The sequence below is a fragment of the Schistocerca americana genome, chromosome 8 (genome assembly GCF_021461395.2).
Source record: "Schistocerca americana isolate TAMUIC-IGC-003095 chromosome 8, iqSchAmer2.1, whole genome shotgun sequence".
NCBI classification, from domain to species: domain Eukaryota; kingdom Metazoa; phylum Arthropoda; class Insecta; order Orthoptera; family Acrididae; genus Schistocerca; species Schistocerca americana.
Window position 1 is genome coordinate 436896199 of NC_060126.1, and position 21012 is coordinate 436917210.

General features: G+C 40.8%; 1 protein-coding gene across 1 annotated transcript in view; it reads right to left on the bottom strand.

Annotated features, from left to right (window-relative positions):
* Positions 1-15696: 15696 nt before the first annotated feature.
* Positions 15697-21012, bottom strand: part of LOC124544896 (mediator of RNA polymerase II transcription subunit 31-A) — a 34196-nt gene continuing 28880 nt past the window's right edge. Inside the window, exon 4 of the mRNA XM_047123627.1 lies at positions 15697-16526. Coding sequence (XP_046979583.1) covers positions 16286-16526 — 241 coding nt within the window. The 3' untranslated portion in view covers positions 15697-16285. The remainder of the gene's footprint in view (positions 16527-21012) is intronic.

Genomic DNA, 21012 nt, shown 5'->3' on the forward strand with positions numbered 1-21012 from the left:
TCTATGTGGAATTCAATGGGGATAGTTATAGCATTCAACTGATAGCTGTATCCCATCCCCATACACTTTACTATGCACAAAAATTGTACAGTATTAACAACACAGTCACACTAGGAAGCCACAGTCCTTTTTTTACCACAATATTAACAGAATACAGTGACTGCGTAGAATTGGAACAGTGCACATGTTCAAAAGAAGTTTGAACAAAATCATACAGCATATCAAAGTTAATATGCTGACTCACACCTATATCTTGAGTGAATGGTACTGGTGACCAATTGCTACACAATGGCTACAAACTCGGACTCTTGTGAATATGTTACTCAGGTGTTACTTGATTGCTTGCTGGTCATGTACTGACTGTTTTGGGGTATATGAGACACACAAAGATTGGTGTAGGAACATATTGCGATTTTGTAAACAATATTTTGATTTGAGAAACAGTTAGGTTAGATTTTACTAATTCAGATGCACTACATATTATGATAGTAATCTCGTTTACAGGGTACGTAGTGGTTAAGGAAAGTATGAAAGATCATGCAACCATGTTATGCATTTGCATTGGGAATAAGAATAATCCAATTACAAGTACAGGTGTAGATGTATAACCATTTATGCCAATTTACCCAATTCTTAATTAATAGCTAAATTACTTAGTTCAGGGCATTACTCAGTCCAATAAATATAGAGCGACAAAAGCATCATGGTAAAAGTTTGAATCTAACAAGATTAATGGCTAAATTTGCAATGGAAAATATAGAAGTATTTGAACTTCAATATTTATTATCAGTTAAGTTAGTTGGTTTGAGCAAAATACCTTACTATAAAGTTGGGATGTTGATCTTTCTAGTGAGTGGTGTCATCCTTATTAAATCTATCTATTAGCTCCAACTGTTTTTGCCATTGCGTACTGTTGTAGAATTATCAGTTAAGCATAACTAAACAAACATGATTTTTAAAAAAACTGCTTACATCTTTGCAGTCCACTGATCTACGAATATAACTGGAATGTAACTGAATGGAATTGGTGTACATAATAACTGGATATATTTGTGTCAACTTGGTACTATGCATATGTTATAGAAAACCAGAATCAAATACCAATTAACAAAAAATTAATTATTGGTAGGTGTGCAATAAAAACAGACTGGAGATTCCAGCTTGCTCTGTTTCAAAGCATTGGTGGCACATCAGCAAGAATTCTATCAGTTTCCCCTATTAGAACCAATTTTTTATTCTGAATGTTTTGATACAATCAATCACCAGTTTCCAGAATGAAATTTTCACTCTGCAATGGAGTATGCACAGGTATGAAACTTACTGGTTGATTAAAACTATGTGCTGGACCAAGACTTGAACTCAGGACATTTGCCTTCCATGGGCAAGTGCTCTACCAAATGAGCTACACAAGTGCCACTCGCGACCCTTCCTCACAGCTTTACTTCCACAAGTAACTCATCTTCCACCTCTCAAACCTCATAGACACTTTCCAGTGAAACTTGGAAGACTAGCACTCCTGGAAGTGATACTGTGGAGACCTGGCTTAGCCACAGCCTCAGGGATGTTTTGAGAATAAAATCTTCACTCTACTGCAGACCAAAGTAGCTTGTTCATTTCCAAGAAACATTGCATATTGAAGTCATGGCCTGCCTCTGACTGATATGTATCGAGCATGTGACTCTCGAGGTAGAAAATATGGATACTGTAAATAGTCATCATGGGGTTGCTGCCAGATGACATTGTGCAAATTCCGTAATATTTCCTCGGAGCAATTGTCTTACATCTTCAGGTGGTTCAACCTTGCTGGTGGCTAGGTGCGGCTGACAGTATCTGCACATTGATGCCCTGTATACAGAACATGCACACGAAAAATGCACAGGCATGGAAATCACACATGTGCTATGATTTGCAGATAGATGGCACCATACTTAAACACCCTCCGCTGAAAACCGCATAGCAGCCCTCCTGCATGCGCGCTGTACACTATGTTTACGAACACTGCGGCCAGACATCACTCACTAAATACTGTATTAGACCAATGTTATGACAGGTCTGTTATTGAAAAATCTTAGCTTCCTCATCGTGATTTAATAGCAGTCAAATTAGGGTTCCAGGCTGTGCTCAGTTGGAATCCCACATCCCTATTGATGAGATTATTGGCTGTATAGATATGTATTGCTTCCTTAATGATGAAATCCCAGAAAGATGATGCTGGGGATAACAGACCCATAACAAAATTGGTCTAGTATAGTTTTTAGTGAGTGACTTCTGGCTGCACTGTAATAAACATAGCATACAGCATGCGCAGGAGGACTGCTCTGTGATTTGGCATTTTAGTATGGTGCCATCAATCTGCAAATCATAATGCATGTGTGATTTCCACACCTGTGCATTTTTCACATGTCTGTTCTATATAGAGGGCATCAACACATGGATACCGTCAGTCACATCTAACTACCAGAAAGGTTGAACCACCTAAATATGTCGGACAGTTGCTTCAAGGAAATATTGTGGAATTTGCATAATATTATCTGGTGGCAAACCTATGAAGACTATTCACAACATGTTGTTGTTCTTGTTGTCTTCAGTCCTGAGACTGGTTTGATGCAGCTCTCCATGCTACCCTATCCTGTGCAAGCTTCTTCATCTCCCAGTACTTACTGCAACCAACGTCCTTCTGAATCTGTTTAGTGTATTCATCTCTTGGTCACCCTCTACGATTTTTACCCTCCATGCTTCTCTCCAATACTAAATTGGTGATCCCTTGATACCTCAGAACATGTCCTACCAACTGATCCCTTCTTCTAGTCAAGCTGTGCCACAAACTTCTCTGCTCCCCAATCCTACTCAATTTACAACATATCAACTGCTAAAGCTTGAAGGGTCAACTATGGATACTGTTTACAGTGGACATGAGAAATGACAAAGGAGGAACATTTTATAACAAAGTTATTTATGAAAGAACCTAGTAATTTCATTTTCTTTACTTGTCAGTCACATCTTCAGCATGGACAGCCATGGGTGGTGCAAGAGAACAGAAAAAAATCCTTTTTTCCATAGACAGGATATATTCTTGATATGTCCCTCAGAAATCTTGGAGAGAGTCATTTGAAACAGTTTTTCAGAAAACTGAAAATTGTGCAAGTGTAGATACTGGAATACACACAGTCTCCTATTCATTTCTTTCTCTTAATTGAGGATTTCAAAGATTTCCATTTCCATAGCATTTGGCAGAAGAAACAAATTCAATGGAACAATTCAAAAATTCGTGACCTATGCCTTCTTTAAAGTTCTACAAGACTTCCAGCCATCATTAATAACTTTGGCACCTGGCAAAATGAAGTGCTTTATAAAGGGCACTAAGAGCGTAGTATGAAGCACTTCTTAAACTCCCATTAAATTACTCCAAAAACTCATATAAGCTCTATCCTGTGTTTTAGAAGACATCCTCCCCCGTACTTCCGAGTGGCGGTTTGTAAGTCATTAACTTCTACAAGTTAGCTCTCACCCCTGACAGCGACACTTTCATTCATGACAACAGCAGCACACTTCATGACAAAAATCACAGTAGTCGCTAACACTATTATTCACAGCTCAGTTTGTGATGGAATGGCTTCTAAAGTGCACTCTACTTCGCAGCATGACACTATAAACATACGTCCATTTTGAAGATGTTGGACCATGTGTTTTTCCTGATGGAGGTCCTTTTCTTGCATTCTGTGCAGTACAATTGAAAAGGGAAGTACATCAATAATCTTCTTAAAGAGTATCACACAAGTGACTCCATGACAGTCGACACAGTTCATGTTTTGGCGACAAGCCATATGCCCAACAAAACTTTAAACAACTGTCTACGCTACACAACTTCAGAATTAACTTCTGCCACATTAGATTATTTGAACTATATACTCCACTGTCAATGCATGAAACAATATCCATATTTGCCATCTCGAGAGTTGTGCATTTGATACATGTCGGCTGGAGGCAGGTTGCAATTTTGATAAGCAGTGCTTCTTGGAAGTTACCAATAGCTTTTATTGAATTACCAATAAAATTATTGCTGATTGAAATTCTACCCAGAGTAACAGTGACTCCAGCAAAAAACCATACAAGAAATGTAGCTGTTCACATAAATGACTATGATTACAGTTATAAGAATTGATATTACCTACTTACTTGATGTCTTCAGGATACTGCCCTCGAGGCAGTGATGTCAGGCTATGCCTTACCTGCTTGCACACTGCTGAAAGTTACATAAGAAAGATGGTCATGCTTATAGTTTGCAATGCAGTGTCATTTTTAAAATTTGGGGCTATTTTGAATATTAGTCATGGCATTTGTAAGAAATAGCGTGGCCTTGTAAATGACAATTATTATATCTTAAATGTGCAACAGGCTACTAAACAATTATGTACATGTAGAAGGCAGTTGCAGGTAACTCCACATCATCTATAACTTAGATAACTTAGGGCAGTGCTCATTGACTTCTGTACCACTCCTGACTGGGTGTCACATCTTTGGCTGAGGTAAGAGCAAAGCAACTCATGTTCATTTCTTCGTAAACTTTGCCACACTCAGGAACCTGCAGAGGACAGTGTATTTTGTAATGAGCCAGTGCACTAGGCGAAACTTTCTTCTCTATTTAAGAACGGTTTATGATGCATTTAGGCAAACTCACAATTTCCATAACTGTCTTCTTTTCCATGATTTCCCTTTGACCTTAACTTATAATACTATATACACTCCTGGAAATTGAAATAAGAACACCGTGAATTCATTGTCCCAGGAAGGGGAAACTTTATTGACACATTCCTGGGGTCAGATACATCACATGATCACACTGACAGAACCACAGGCACATAGACACAGGCAACAGAGCATGCACAATGTCGGCACTAGTACAGTGTATGTCCACCTTTCGCAGCAACGCAGGCTGCTATTCTCCCATGGAGACGATCGTAGAGATGCTGGATGTAGTCCTGTGGAACGGCTTGCCATGCCATTTCCACCTGGCGCCTCAGTTGGACCAGCGTTCGTGCTGGACGTGCAGACCGCGTGAGACGACGCTTCATCCAGTCCCAAACATGCTCAATGGGGAACAGATCCGGAGATCTTGCTGGCCAGGGTAGTTGATTTACACCTTCTAAAGCACGTTGGGTGGCACGGGATACATGCGGACGTGCATTGTCCTGTTGGAACAGCAAGTTCCCTTGCCGGTCTAGGAATGGTAGAACGATGGGTTCGATGACGGTTTGGATGTACCGTGCACTATTCAGTGTCCCCTCGACGATCACCAGTGGTGTACGGCCAGTGTAGGAGATCGCTCCCCACACCATGATGCCGGGTGTTGGCCCTGTGTGTCTCGGTTGTATGCAGTCCTGATTGTGGCGCTCACCTGCACGGCGCCAAACACGCATACGACCATCATTGGCACCAAGGCAGAAGCGACTCTCATCGCTGAAGACGACACGTCTCCATTCGTCCCTCCATTCACGCCTGTCGCGACACCACTGGAGGCGGGCTGCACGATGTTGGGGCGTGAGCGGAAGACGGCCTAACGGTGTGCGGGACCGTAGCCCAGCTTCATGGAGACGGTTGCGAATGGTCCTCGCCGATACCCCAGGAGCAACAGTGTCCCTAATTTGCTGGGAAGTCGCGGTGCGGTCCCCTACGGCACTGCGTAGGATCCTACGGTCTTGGCGTGCATCCGTGCGTCGCTGCGGTCCGGTCCCAGGTCGACGGGCACGTGCACCTTCCGCCGACCACTGGCGACAACATCGATGTACTGTGGAGACCTCACGCCCCACGTGTTGACCAATTCGGCGGTACGTCCACCCGGCCTCCCGCATGCCCACTATACGCCCTCGCTCAAAGTCCGTCAACTGCACATACGGTTCACGTCCACGCTGTCGCGGCGTGCTACCAGTGTTAAAGACTGCGATGGAGCTCCGTATGCCACGGCAAACTGGCTGACACTGACGGCGGCGGTGCACAAATGCTGCGCAGCTAGCGCCATTCGACGGCCAACACCGCGGTTCCTGGTGTGTCCGCTGTGCCGTGCGTGTGATCATTGCTTGTACAGCCCTCTCGCAGTGTCCGGAGCAAGTATGGTGGGTCTGACACACCGGTGTCAATGTGTTCTTTTTTCCATTTCCAGGAGTGTACTTGCAAACAGTTCTTGCAGATTGTAGTAATGATACTACTGTTTTTTGTTACGTTAAGCAGGAGTCAGTGGGTGGAGCTTCCACTATAATACCACAAGGAACAGAGCTCCACTCAGCAGTATTCCACACACTTCTTTCCATGTAATTGCCCCCCCCCCCTCCCTGCCCACCCCTGGCCTCCTCCAGCTCTCAGAGAAAGGAAAAGAATATATAGTGTAGTCTGATGTCTTTCTTTCAATGATGTGTATTCTCGTACACTGAGGACGAGTATTTTAGTATGAGGACAAAGTTTTTAACAGGGCTGGAACTGAAACTCTTATGGCTACTCACAATTTGCCATTCATCTTCCATCATATTAAAAATATTCTATAACCCCAGGTCCAGCATCCCCCATCCACTCTCTACAAACTGTTGTATGGGCACCTTTCATGCCACCAGTTCCTGCCATTTATTTCATTTTGTTTTACTTCTGTGACTGTATTCATTCCTCAACAACTTATAATACATAAGAGTAAAGAAATTCCAATGGTGGTCTTATAAGAGACTAAAACCAGACACCAAGTGAAATATATACAACTTACATATGATCTAGACTGTTTTGTTGAAATAATTTTCATACTGCCACAGCTGCCGTAAAGGTGCCACAGATGTCAGTAGGCATAAAGTGGGCCAAAGCACCATTACACCAGAAGCAGCAATACCTCCAGCGGGTTTCCACATTGCAGGCTAGGGGCCAGAAAGCGGGCTGACCAGCAAAGAGCAGGACAGTTGCCACAACTTCTGGCCGCCACCTTGTTTTGGTGTATGAGATTGGAAGTGATGCCTTGGCTGAAATGGGCACCGAATCTGTATAAATACCCATCATTTTGAGCCAAAGGCATCTATCTGGCAGCACCTGCTATGAGGGGAGGTGCACACCATGGGATAGAGTGACATTATTTTGCAGGCTGCTGCCACAAGATTGGGCTCCACTACTGATAAGCTGACTTCTTATTCTAAATCCACTCCCATGGACTTGGGGCCTTCCAGTTGGTGGACCATCTTCGGGCTCACTTTAGCTGAAGCTGGGCCTCTTCCTCGTGCCATGAAGGGCAGCCTTTCATTACCAGTGCAGAGCTTCCAGTTAACCCCTCTGTACTTGTGCACGCAAACAGGTGCTGTACACCTCCGGTCGCAAGGGCTGACACTGCAGCTGGGGGCTGGCCTCCTTTGCAAGAATCACAGAGTGTTTCTGCATCTGTAGGTGCAACCTGCCCCGAGCTGTGCTGGAACGACGACACTGTGAGAGCTGTAGCTCATTTTCTAATAAAATGTGTGGTGGCTGTTAATGATATTTTTTTTTAGTTAACATCAGACAACACCCTGATGACAACCTGTTATCTCAACCCATCCCGAGCCTCTACAGCAAAATCGCATTAAGTTGCTGACAAATTTACAGTTGGGATCTTCCATATACAGCTTAGACATTACACGTCTTATTTGTCTCATGTTTCTGGCTGGAGTCTCCCAATCTGGCAGCTGATCTCTCACCAATGATGGCAGCCAGAAGGTGCGCATTGTTCGATACCAAGATGTGTTGTGGCACCCCACTAATGCCACCACTGTTGCGGCAGATCGCTCTCCTTGTACTGTGCCAGTAACATAGTGTTGCCTTCTCCACCCACTCACTCACCAAGGGCTCTACAATTGGTCAGTTTTTGACCTCTTAGCAACCAGTGATTAATATCTACTATTTCCCTGTTTTTCCTTCTTAAATTTAATATTATAGGTACTCATGATTTACTACAGAACAGTGCTGGTTGAATCTCTCTCTCTACTTCTGCTCCAATGACAGCCATCTTGCTTGTTGCTGGGTACACCTTTCCCTGCCTTGGTTCATGAGCAAAAGCTATAGAGGCATCCATCTTCCAATCATTGGATGTCATATTGCACAACATTCATAATTTTTGTGAAAAATTTCTTCTAGCCACATATCTCAATCACTACAAGTGGTCATCTGAAACTAGCTTAGAACCAATCACTACAAGTGGTCATCTGAAACTAGCTTAGAACCAATCACAAAGATGTATGCTTGATAAAACTGTATGGTGATTGTATGTGGACCAGGGAAGAGCTTAACAATGGAACCTCAGGTACGTAATAGTTGTGCAAAGCAGTATGTTAACAATTATTGAAATGCAGGGATATAGAGAGATTAGAGGGGATAAAAGACAGAACTATAGCAATATGAGAATGTCCCAAAGGTAAGTTAAATTTGGTAATAAAGATGAGTAGAGATACAGGAAAACTATTTACTGGAAAATAATCCAAATCTTAAACTATCTTTCTACGTAGCTCTAACCATTCTGTAGACACTTGCTATAGCAGAGAACAATTTTTTGTATGTTTTCCTCATAGAGTATTGTCAACCACGTGATGACATGTTCTTTGAGCTCATTGTCGCCAAATTTCAGACCATCAAGACAAGTTTTCACGTGCAGAAATAGATGAAGCCACTATGGGTGATAGGGCTGTACATGGGGCAGTCAAACTAATTCCAGTCAAAGCCTGTAAGAGGTGCCATTTCTTGTTCGCTTTGAGAGATCAAGCATTGTCATGAAGCAAAACAATACTGTCAGTGTGTTTTCTGCAGTGATTATTCCATATTGTGTGACAGTTTTATTAGCACCTCACTGCAAACATTTGTATCAACTGTTTCAACAGTAGTAAGCTGTGTCTAAAAAAAAAAAAAAAAAAAAAAAAAAAAAAAAAAAAAAAAAAAAAAAAAGGACTGTGTAAATGACTTATCAAGGTATAAAAATTGTTTATGTTTAGTCTTTACTGGTGACGCCAAGTGCCTCCACACTGCACTAATTGTCATTTCAATGAACAGGTTTCGTAAGTGACTAAAGTGTCAACCTCGATCACTATCCAGCTTACAAAATCACCACCACTTTTCATGTGACATGCGAAAAAGCATAGTGCACTGCCCAGACAGTTTTTGCATCACTCTTTAAGAATTTTTGGCTTTGAACACGCACATAGTTTTTCCAAAAACAATTTTGTAAACAAGTGATCACAAAATTTGTGGGAATTTCTTAAAACAATCAGATACTCTGAACTCAAGGTTTCCTTTCACGAGTTCAGCTGCATGAACTGTCAGACCTACCTCCTTACCATTGGACACTTCTTGTGCTTCCTCTGTAAACCTCTCAAAACTGCTGTTGAATGTCAATTAAATTTTTTATAAAACTTAACACCGTTTATTACATCACTAGAAAAATTCTTTCTTGGTGTTCAGCAATTCACATTTATTGACATATTTTTAGATAAACTCATCATCAGACCATCTAAGAAGAAAGATGGAATTCTTCATACTCAGTTTAGTGTAATGCATAGCTAACTGTGAAAGCTGCAATAGATGGCAGTATGTTGCATTTTAGGTAGTAAGGCATTTTGTCTTCTTACAGATCCAATCTCACAAATGGTGAGATTTCCAACCAACTTCACTATTATAAACAAGCACTACACACCGTAAACAACACACAGAGAACCAAAATGGTGTGATGGTCTCCTCGACTCAAAACAGTTGCCGTGCATGTGCTGAACTGTGATTGTAGTGCTGGCATGGAAAGAAAGAAATACAAATGGAACTTACTTTCTGGACTGACCTAATTTTTAAGCGAAGGAAGAGCTTGTGGAAATTTTGCTCTAGGGCATTCTGGATTAGTTATTTGCCCTAGAAATTTAGTACAATGCAAAGGTGAGATTAGTGCAAAATAGGACTACAGGACAGCATCTACAGCTGCCACCGTTATAGGATCATCAAATTTCATAAAGCACTCGAACTGAAATCCATCAATAGCCTGCCATTTCTATTCAACCTTGCAACTTCAGTATGCTTATTCTGACCGAGTGAGGTAGTACACTGATTAGGACACTGGACTCGTATTCGGGAGGGCGACAGTTCAAACCTGCGTCCAGACATCCAGATTTAGGTTTCCCGTGATTTCCCTAAATCATTCTAGCTACATGTCGGGATGGTTCCTTTGAAAGGGCACAGCCAATTTCTTTCCCCATCCTTGACACAATCCATGCTTGTGCTTTCTCTCTAATGACATCGATGTCAATGGGACGTTAGATCCAACCTTCCTTCTACTTATTCTGTAAGCTTCCACTAATCATCTGAATTTTTACTTTACACTTACTTCAAGTGTTTCCAGCTTCTAAGTATGATCTAATGAGCTACACAGGAAAGAAAGGAGAAGGTTCTCCAAGAAACCCTGTAAATTATTCTTTAATAAAAAGTCTGTTATAATCCATAAATACATGGAAAAGAATCAATGTTAGGCATGAATTAGGAAATATGTTTTTGTCTTTATAGAACATGTTTGCCAGGCTCATAAGTAAATAAAAGAGTGAAAAAAAAACAACAAAAAATTGTACAGACATCTTTAAAAGTTGGACTAAAGTACATAACTTTGCTGGAGGTCAAGCTCTTAATAAATATTACTTTATTAACGCTTTTCAAGCACTGCTACATGAAAGTTAAACCAATTAAGAAGGGAAAATTTGGTGTTCATTACAAATGAAAAGGATAATTTTAAAGTTGTTTGGGAAAACTATTGTTGAATCTCTGTGACAATGCTCACTTAGGCAGATAATATGTACTGATACAAATTTCATGATTTGTTAGCACAAAATACTTAATATTGAAGGTTAAAAGGGGGGAAGGCGGAGGATGATGTACAATAGCTGCTTCTTAGGACAGCAGATGATATAGAAGACAGACTGCCAGTTCCACACACCACGCAAGTTCTTCCTTACTGCGAAACTTGACACACACTAAATCATCTGTCACTCCTGTGGGAGCAATGTAGCTATGACATCAATTGGGTTGGCATCCGTTGAGGAGCCAGTGCAGAAAATTAGAAAAGTCAGCATGTCAAAAAAGATACACCAGCCCATTCTTAGACACTGCTAAAGATGGGATGTACCATGCAACCATCTCCATGAAGGGTGTGCATCTGTTCCCAACACGGGTCCCTGTACCACATCACTGTCACTACAACAAATGACGCAGCAGTGTGCAGATAAACTGAGCGTAACCTGTTCACAGAAATGCATTATTTTACCATGATTCTTGTGTTTATAAGTTACTTTCTATGACCAGACTGCTAGTCTGCTTTTTATCTTCTTGCTCCATCCATCTTGGATTATTTTGCTGCCTAGGTAGCAGAATTTCTTAACTTCATCTACTTTGTGATCATCAGTCCGGATGTTAAGTTTCTCATAGTTATCATGCCTGATACTTCTCATCGGTTTCGGCTTTCTTCAATTTACTCTCAATTCATATTCTGTCTTCATTAGGCCGTTCATTCTGTTCAGCAGATCATGTAATTCTTCTTCACTTTCACTGAGGATAATGTCATTAGTGGATCTTATCACTGATATCCTTTCACCTTGAATTTAATTCCACTCTTGAATCGTTCTTTTATTTCCATCATTGCTTTTTCAGTGTTTATACGGAACAGTAAATGCGAAAGATTAGACCTCTGTCTTACAGCCTTTTTTACTCTGGGCACTTCGTTCTTGGTCTTCCACTCTTGTTATTCCCTCCTGGCTCTTGTACATATTGTATACTACCCACATCTCCCCAAAGTTTAATCCCATTTTTTTTCAGAATTTCAAACATCTTGCACCACCTGACACTGTCGAACACTTTCTTCAAGTTGACAAATCCTGTGATCTTGTCTTGATTTTCCTTAAGTCTCACTTCCATTATCGACATCAGTACTGACACTCTGGTTCCTTTACCTTCCGTAAAGCCGAACTGATCATCATTTAAGACATCTTCAATTTTATTTTCCATTCTTCTGTATATTATTCTTGTCAGCAACTCGGATGCACGAGCTGTTAAGCTGATTGTACAATAATTCTCACTTGTCAGCTCTTTAAGACTTTGGACTTGTGAGGATATTTTTTCTGAGTCAGATGGTACATTGCCAGACCCTCACATTCTACCCACCAACATGAATAGTCATTTTTCTGCCACTTTCTCACCAGTTTTAGAAATTCTGTGGGAATTTTATCAATCCCTTTTGACTTCTTTGATCTTAAGTCTTTCAAGTATTTCAACAACCCATGCAGGTGCAGTATGTGCAAGGAGTTCGAATTTGGTCTCAGGCAGAAATTGGCAGAGGGGTACTAAAACCAACAGAACGAACAATGTAGGCAACAATACCATCCATTCATTCTAAGTTACAGTGATCCATCTCCACAAATAAAATAGTCTATATCTTTTTGTCACAAGCCTCTCATTCTCATGTATGGTGATTCAGTATTTACTGTTCTCACTGTAATAATGCCGAAAAACATCCATGTCAATGTCAGCAGCAAATGATGTGAGGGATAAGTCAGTTGAACAAAACAATAAACACGTGTAATACTATTTACTAATGCACAAAAAATTCTCAGGCTTTATTGGAATATGAAGTTAGTTTGCCACAAAGCCTTGTGCAATTTTGATTGTTTTGTAGGGAACTAACAAAACCAGACTTCAAGCTACAAGAAGTGGTTGAATCACACATTCTGCTACCCATGCACCTATGAGTATTGTGAATTTCATTGCAAGATAAGGCCACATCACATTATCACTACAATATAAAAGTTTACATCAACAGAAATGTCTCAGGACATAAAAAATATAGGGCACAGGATCACAGGTACATGTTCTGTCAACGATAAAATCTGAGATGGAGCACAGCTTTGGATTAGACAAAGATGGAGGCAGAAAGCTACCACTTTCCTTCTCAAAAGAAAACCACTGGACTTGGTGTAACTAGTTAAAGGCAGACACTGGAAATTAAAATCTGCTGCACAGGCTTTTGAATCCACTCCTCTCACAAAGAAACAAATGGAGTTACGTGGGAATCAAAGTAGACGTTGAGAAATGTCACTAGAACAGCAGTTCACTCTAATCTGGGGTGTGAACACTAGTCTGTCACATGTGTTCAGGCAACAAATTGACGGGAACTGCTACTGAGGGGGGAGGGGGGGGGGATCATTATGAACAACAGTGCAAGTTCCAAGACTGGTACTCATTGTCGTGTTAGCATGACTAATATCATGTTACAGTTATTTCTTGTCCAGTAATGCAACTTCACGCTCTGATGGACACACCATGGCATATTCACCACAAATTTTAGATTTCTGAGTGTCCACTGGCTGGTGCTAGCAGTAGGTTTGTATGGCACCTAGTATTCATTGAAGATGTGGCGTGTGTGACCTCATTTGAAACCACATTGGCCATTGTTTAGTTACAATATCACTGGTAACTTCAGTTCAGCATTTGCTGTGTGATTACTGCCACATGCCTAATCCTGTAAGTATTTTTCAACTTTACGTGCTTACGATTTGTTTAATTATGGATACATTCATTCCAGGAAAAGTGATGATGTAAGGGATCCTGAAGAGATTACTAGTGGACATTTTGGAAGATGAGTTGACGTGTGATGAATCTGATGAAGATTTTGATATAGAAGAGGAAATTATTGAAGCTGATGAACACAATAGAGAATTTAAACAGTTGCAGGTGGGAGACAACAATTGGGAAACTGCTGCACATGAAGTTACAGCAGGTAACTGCAAATTTTATATTGGAAAAGACAATGAAACACTTTGGATTAGTCAGCTCCTAACTACAGGAGAAACAAGTGCTAGGAACATTACTAGAATTTTAACTAGGAGAAAAGGGTCTGCCAAAAATGCACTTACACATTCAGATGCCTTTTATCTGTTCATCATTGAAAACATGATAGACGACATATCTTGTACTAACAGATCAGTTGGAAGAAAAGGCAGTGGTACTAACCACTCCGGAGCTCATGATTGTAAAGACAGTGCTCTAGAAGAAATTCAAGCACTTTTTGGGGCATTGTTTTTAATTGGCAGAAAGAAAGGAAATCATGCAAATTGCTGTGAACTGGGAGCATGCAGTTGCACTGGTATGACTATCTTACAGGCAGAATGAGATTTTCACTCTGCAGCGGAGTGTGCGCTGATATGAAACTTCCTGGCAAATTAAAACTCGGGACCTTTGCCTTTCACGGGTAAGTGCTCTACCATCTGAGCTACCGAAGCACGACTCACGCCCGGTCCTCACAGCTTTACTTCTGCCAGAATCTCGTCTCCTACCTTCCAAACTTTACAGAAACTCTCCTGCAAACCTTGCAGAACTAGCACTCCTGAAAGAAAGGATACTGTGGAGACATGGCTTAGCCACAGCTTGGGGGATGTTTCCAGAATGAGATTTTCACTCTGCAGTCTCGGTCGGGCACACAGTTTTAATCTGCCAGGAATTTTCATATCTTAAGGTCACTTTTCAGTACCAAATGTCACCAAACATTTGTAAGTAACTATTCCTCTTTATAAAGTCAGTGAATTTGTTACAATTGATGAAATGCTGCAAGCTTTTAGAGGGTGTTGTGGGTTTGTACAGTACATTCCAATTAAGCCGGCGAAGTATGGTATCAAAATATATACCCTTAGTGACATGAAGACATGTACACCCTAAATTTTGAAGTGTAGTGTGGCAAACAGTTGACTGGGCAATACGTAAAATCAAATAAACCTGAAGATGATGTCAGAAGACTGGTAACTCCCATAAAGGGTACAAACAGGAATGTTACAACTGACAGCACTCAATGGCTTTCAGTACAATTTCTGTTTATCTACGACTGTCACAAAAAAGACCTGTGATCCTCCTATCTACAATGCATGACACAAATGTAATTGACATTTAAACTGAAGAATTGGCAGTAAATTTGCACAACAGAACCAAGGGAGGGTTGGGTACTGTGGATCAGATGTATTAAAGACACCAGCCAGAACAACCATGAGACAGCCGATCACATTACTTCACCACCATCTTTGTATTGCTGGACTAAATTCGAGTATCATCTTTACTCACAACAGCCCAGATAATAGAGATAGGTAACAGTTTTTTCTTAAAAACCTATCATACAGTCTTATGGGCACTCATCTAATACAGAGAGCAAAGCTGACAAACCTTCCTAAAGATGTACAACTACTTCTAGAAATATTCAGAGAAGGTGGGACCCTTCATAAAAAACCTAAACCTGGAATATGTCACATACGTTGATGACACAAAAATGTCATGACAAACATCATGCAGCAGATGTGGACATAATGTTCCCAAGAAGCATTCTCGTCAGAATGTTGTGTGTTTCTCCTGTGATGCCGATGACCAGCAGATGGACATTTGTTCTGATTGATGTCGTTTATTGATGTGAACTACTTTAAAAAGTTTATATCTTTATTAATTTTTTACATGAAATAATTAACACAGCTACAGGCTGTTTTATTTCAGTTTTTACCCTATGGTTTGCCTAGAAATGATACTTATGTGAAGGCGAAATTGTGGTGTAAATGTCACGGCATGCCACTCACATGAAATGAGGAGATGCGCCAACCAGATGGTTAGTACATAGAAGGATGCAAAGTTTGATAATGACAAAAAAATATCTGAGAATGCCAATGAAACAGAACATTTATTTCTCATTATAAGCTATGTAACAATGGAACATTCTCATTATACGTGGTGTGAAAAATAAAATAAATGTCATTTGAGCACTGAAAATGTAATAAATGTATGTTACAAAAATACATTTATTTTCATACTGACTCCCACACACAGAATTATTAGAGTTTTTGCAATTCATACACACAGATAAAAAGGAGCATAAAAGGTAACTCCACATTCCCAGTCACATAGGAATGTTCAGTAGGATGTGCAAGGTCTTAACATAATCACAAAATACTTAAAAATAACTTCTGAACTAACAGGAATCATAATTTACCTCGATAACTTAAGTCTCTGTCATTATATAAATAAAAAAGAAAGCATGTTCGACCACACTGAAAAATGGCTGTATGAAACACAGGTACGTACTTTGTCTGCAAAAGAACTTACACAAAATCCACACTCGCTCTTCACTTACTCTAACAAATTCTCTTATTTACAAACATTCACAGGAAAGGTCCTCCGACTAGTGAGTGGCCAAGTAAAGCCTCAATCTGGGGCCACGGCGGGTGCCACATGGTCACACAAGGACCAGCCGTCACGCCTTCTGTGTCTGCCCCTGCCCGTTGGCCGCGATGGCTGCCGAGGGTGGCTGCTGACCTGTCACCTGCTGGGCATGTTCCGCCTGCGTCTGCAGAAGACGCGTACGCCGCCGTGTGTAGTGCTGCCACAGCAGGATCTGCTGGTCATCGATGAACTTGGCACACTGTGCACTCACAACTTCACGGCGGAAGTGCTCGTACTGTAGGAGATCTAGGAAGTGCAGGCACATTGGGTACCTGAAAATAAATTTATATATTACTTCATATGGAACACAGAAATCTTAACATATGCAACTGAAATGTTTCGAACCTCACTTCCTATTCTTTTGTTGCTAAGAAGCAGCACATTACAAAGCACACTGTTGGGTATCAGCAGTGATGGTGGCTATGAATGGGAGGGGGGCAGGGGAGTTAGATATTTACAGCAGTAGCAATAGTGAAAAATTTCACTCTTCTGTTACCAAGAAATAAATGATTACAGTTGAAGCGACATCAAGTTTAACTGAAGTCATCACTTTGCTAGTGTTATTTTATTAACATTGTCTTCAGAACATTCTCATACATTAATATTCTTACTGAATGGGAGCAGTTTCATACCAACAGAAACTGCATTGCAGCAACAGAGCAGGAATCAAATGTGGAACTTGGATGATCCAATGAAGAGGTAGAAAAACTGAAGTAAAATCATCAGATGTGAAGCAAGGAAGAAAATACAACGTCAATGTGACCACCGCTCAAAAGCCTTAAAAACTACATTTTGCAGTACAGATTGCTGTTAGACATGCAGGAGGAGAGTTAGTGAGATTCTGGGTGGCACCGGCAAGAATATGCAGCCATGCCAACTCCAGTGCCATGGCAATCTGTGCTTGGTTGCGGATCCACCACACTAACAGTGCAATCAAGGTAGTACCACAGAATCTGAACTGGGTTTAAATTTGGAAAGTCTGGTGGCCAGGGGCATACAGTAAATTCATCCTGGTGCTCCTTTCAACAACACATGTATAATGTGAGCTGTGTGACATGCTTCATTGTCCTGCCAATAGATGCCATGGTGCTGAAGGAAAACAAACAGTAGTATACCAATGAAAGTAAATTTTTGAAACTGTAATGTAATTGGGCAGATAAAAAAAAAAAATCTTCTCACCAAGCAGTGACAGGAGAACATAATAAAAATATTGAAATTTAGAAGCTTTTGGAACCAGTGGCTCCTTCTGGCAGAAAAAGCTGATGGGGAAGGAAGAGGGATGAAGGGAATGGCCTGGTGAGGTCTAGGAAATGGGGAGAGTTTGGAAGAATCAACCAGAGCCCCGGGTTAGGGGAGACTTACCCAAAGGGCTGAGAAGGAAAGACATGATTGCTGGGTCCTTCACCTGATGAGATTTGAAACCAAGAGAGCCTGGAGGTGGAAGATAGGGTAATACACAAGACAGATTACTGACAAAAATTGTGCAAGAGTTAGTAAGAGCAGAAAGCAAAGTGCACCATATGTGGTAGAGCTGGGGTGGGGCAGTAGTGGTGGTGGTGGTGGTGGTGGTGGTGGTGGTGGTGGAACAGGCCATAACATGAAAGATACATAAAATTAAAAGGGAGTGAAGAAAAGAACAGTTACAGAGAAGAAATTCTGAGATCAAAGAAATTACCATACATTAAGGACAGGTAGGTGGCCAGAACCAAGGCCATGATGTAATGCAGTTTTCCACCTGTGCAGTTTTGAGACACGCTTGTCTGACAGAATAATCCAGATGGCACATGTAGTAAAACAGGCACTGAGGTCTTTATTCATGTTGTAGAGCATACTCTGCATCAGAATGTTTTGTGTTGGCAGTATACCCCTCTACCTATGAACAATCATTCTAACTGACAACTTGGTGGTAGTCACGTCAATATGAAAGGCCGAACAAGAGTCTCACCCCATCTGGTAAGTCTGCCCTGACCTGGGGTTCTGGGTGGCTTTTCAGAATTGTATCCCTTTCCCTAAACCTATCCAGTTTTTTTCCTTCACCTCTCTTCCTTCCCCTTCAACTCTTCTGTCAATAGGAGCCACTGGCTCCAAAAGCTTGTAAACATTAAATCCTTTTGTGTGTGTTCCCCTGTTGCCGCTTGGTGATTAGATTTTTTTATCTATCCATCTGCATTATAATTACATAAGAGCTGGTACACAACAGGAGTTGTTTCACATGTTGCTCTAACTTTGACAGCACATGTTTTACCAGTTACAGGGCTGGTATAGGTAATAATAGGAAAGTGCATGGGGCAAGTGTTACAGTGGGGACAGCACAGATGAAGTTATAGGTTAGGGAAATACGTGCAGAAGGAGTATAGGGTTCGACACAGATAATGCAGAGGCTGGGAGGCTAACAGAAGGCTATTCTATTGTGGTGGGCACAATATTGGACAGAAAGGACCTCATTTCAGAGCATGATTTTAGGAAGTCATAGCATTTCAAAGTAGCTAATTAATAAATTCAAGGCCTGGATAATAGTGAGTCACAAGAGGTGTACTACTAAGCTGTTTATTGGAAGGATCAGCAGTATCAGGATTGGATGTGATGGCCCAGGAAATCTGCTTTTGAACTTGGCTAACAGGGTAATCATGTCTAGCGAAGGCTGGATGAGAATTGTGTTGTATTACTGTAAAAAGTCTCGTGAACGATGTGCTCTCTCTCTCTCTCTCTCTCTCTCTCTCTCTCTCTCTCTCTAGTGATCTCTGTCTAGTGTAGTCACAGTCAGTTTTTCCTTTTCATCCCTTCTTGTAAGTCCCCCTGACCTGGGTTGCTGCGCGACTTCCGAATTCTCCCCATTTCCTACACATCACCATTCTTTTTCCTTCGCCCTTCTTCCTTCACCCCCAATCTTTATGCCAAAAGAAGGAGCCAGTGACTTTGAAAGCTTGCAAATTTTATTATCTTTGTATGTGTGTCGTCCTGCCGCTGTATGGTGAGTAGAATTCTTTTACACACATTAGAACGCACGAAGGAGTGGATGTGGTTCCAAGGATAGCTGTATACTTGTGTTGATCCACTGTGCATTTCAGAATCACAGGGTAACCCAGCAAATGCAAAGAAATGCATCAACCCTTTCAACAATTGTTGCAAGGTTCCACTAGGAGGGGGGGGGGGGGGGGGGGGAGGGGGGCAACAAACCTAACCACGCAAAGGACCACAGGGGAAGTTGAGGTTCTCAAGCACAAGAGTTCTGTCACTTGTAACTATAATTCTGTTGAATTCACGGTTCTTTAACTGTTCGAGATTACCTGCAAGCCCTCAACATCTGACTGACTGCTTCTAAATGAAAGTTTTGTTTCTAACATAAATTTTCGCACATTAAAAGTTAGTTCCATTTTAACTAACGCACACTTTCAGCTACAACATAAAATTATGATTCCAATGTTCTATTCTGGTCTCCATTTTGCATATTATGCCTAATTTTGGTAACACTTATTGAAAATCAGTATCACTTTCACTCATCAGTGGAATGAAAGCTTCCCTCACCTGGGGGTTAATAGGTATGGTGGGGAACACCAGCCATGAAGTAAGTCCTAGCCTGATATCAACACACTAGAACACTTATTTTATGCTCTTTATAAATCAGCCATTTGAAACAACTGAGCTCTCTCAGTCTATGCAGGAGGTTGAAACACCTCAACTCCAGCATGTAACTCCTAAAAAAATGTTTAATTTAAATATAAATTAAAACAAACCAAGAATGTAAAACTGAGTGGCAGAGCAGCTGAAAATGATTGGTAGTTTGAAATACCTGTGGTGTATGAAACAGGTAAATGAAATGAATGATAAGGAGATAAACAAACTGGAAGGTGAGCTGTTAAGTTTCATAAGAAGTGAGAGGAGCGATATGAAAAAAGAAATCTCCAAAACAGTAGCAAGGTGATACTGCCACTGTTGTGATTTTCAGTCCAAAGACTTTCACAATGTAGCTCTCAATGCTCACCTACGCTGTGCAAGCCTCTTCGTTTCTCCAAAGCTACTGCACCATTTGTACCTGCTTGTTTCTAGTCACTCTTCAGTCATTATCTACTATCTTTAAATCGTCTCTCCGTCTTCTCTCCAGTATAAAATTAAAAATCACTTGGTAGCTCACAACCAACAAATCACTCCTACTCAAATTTCACCACAAAATTCTTTTCTCCACAATTCCAATCAGTACCTCACTACAAGTAAAGCAATCTACCACATAATCTTGAGCATTCTTTTGCAGCACCGTATTTCAAAAGCTCTTGTTTTCTTCTTGCTGACACGTTTATTGTCCACATTTCACTCCCATGCAAGTTATTTTGCTGCCCAAGAGACAAAATTAATCTAGTTTTAGAGTCTTCTTTCATAGTTAAGTTCTTCAGAATGATTCAATTTAATTCAGCTGAATTTCATTACTTTTATTTTACTTCTGATAGTATTAATTTTCTGAATTTGTTTTCATGGCACTATTCATTCTGTTGTACTGATCATCCAGGTTTTCTGCCTCCTCAATATTACAATGTCATGGACATACCTTCAAGTTTTTATTTCTCTATCCTGAACTTTAGCTCATTTTCTAAATTTCTCTCTGGTTTCCTTTACTGGACGCTTAATGTACAGACTGAATAACATTGGGAACAGGCTACAGCACTATGTCACACACTCCTGAAGTATTATTTTTTCTTGTTCTTCGTCTCTTAACTGCAGTAGTTTCCGTACAGATTGTAGTCCATCTTATGTTCCCTGCATTTT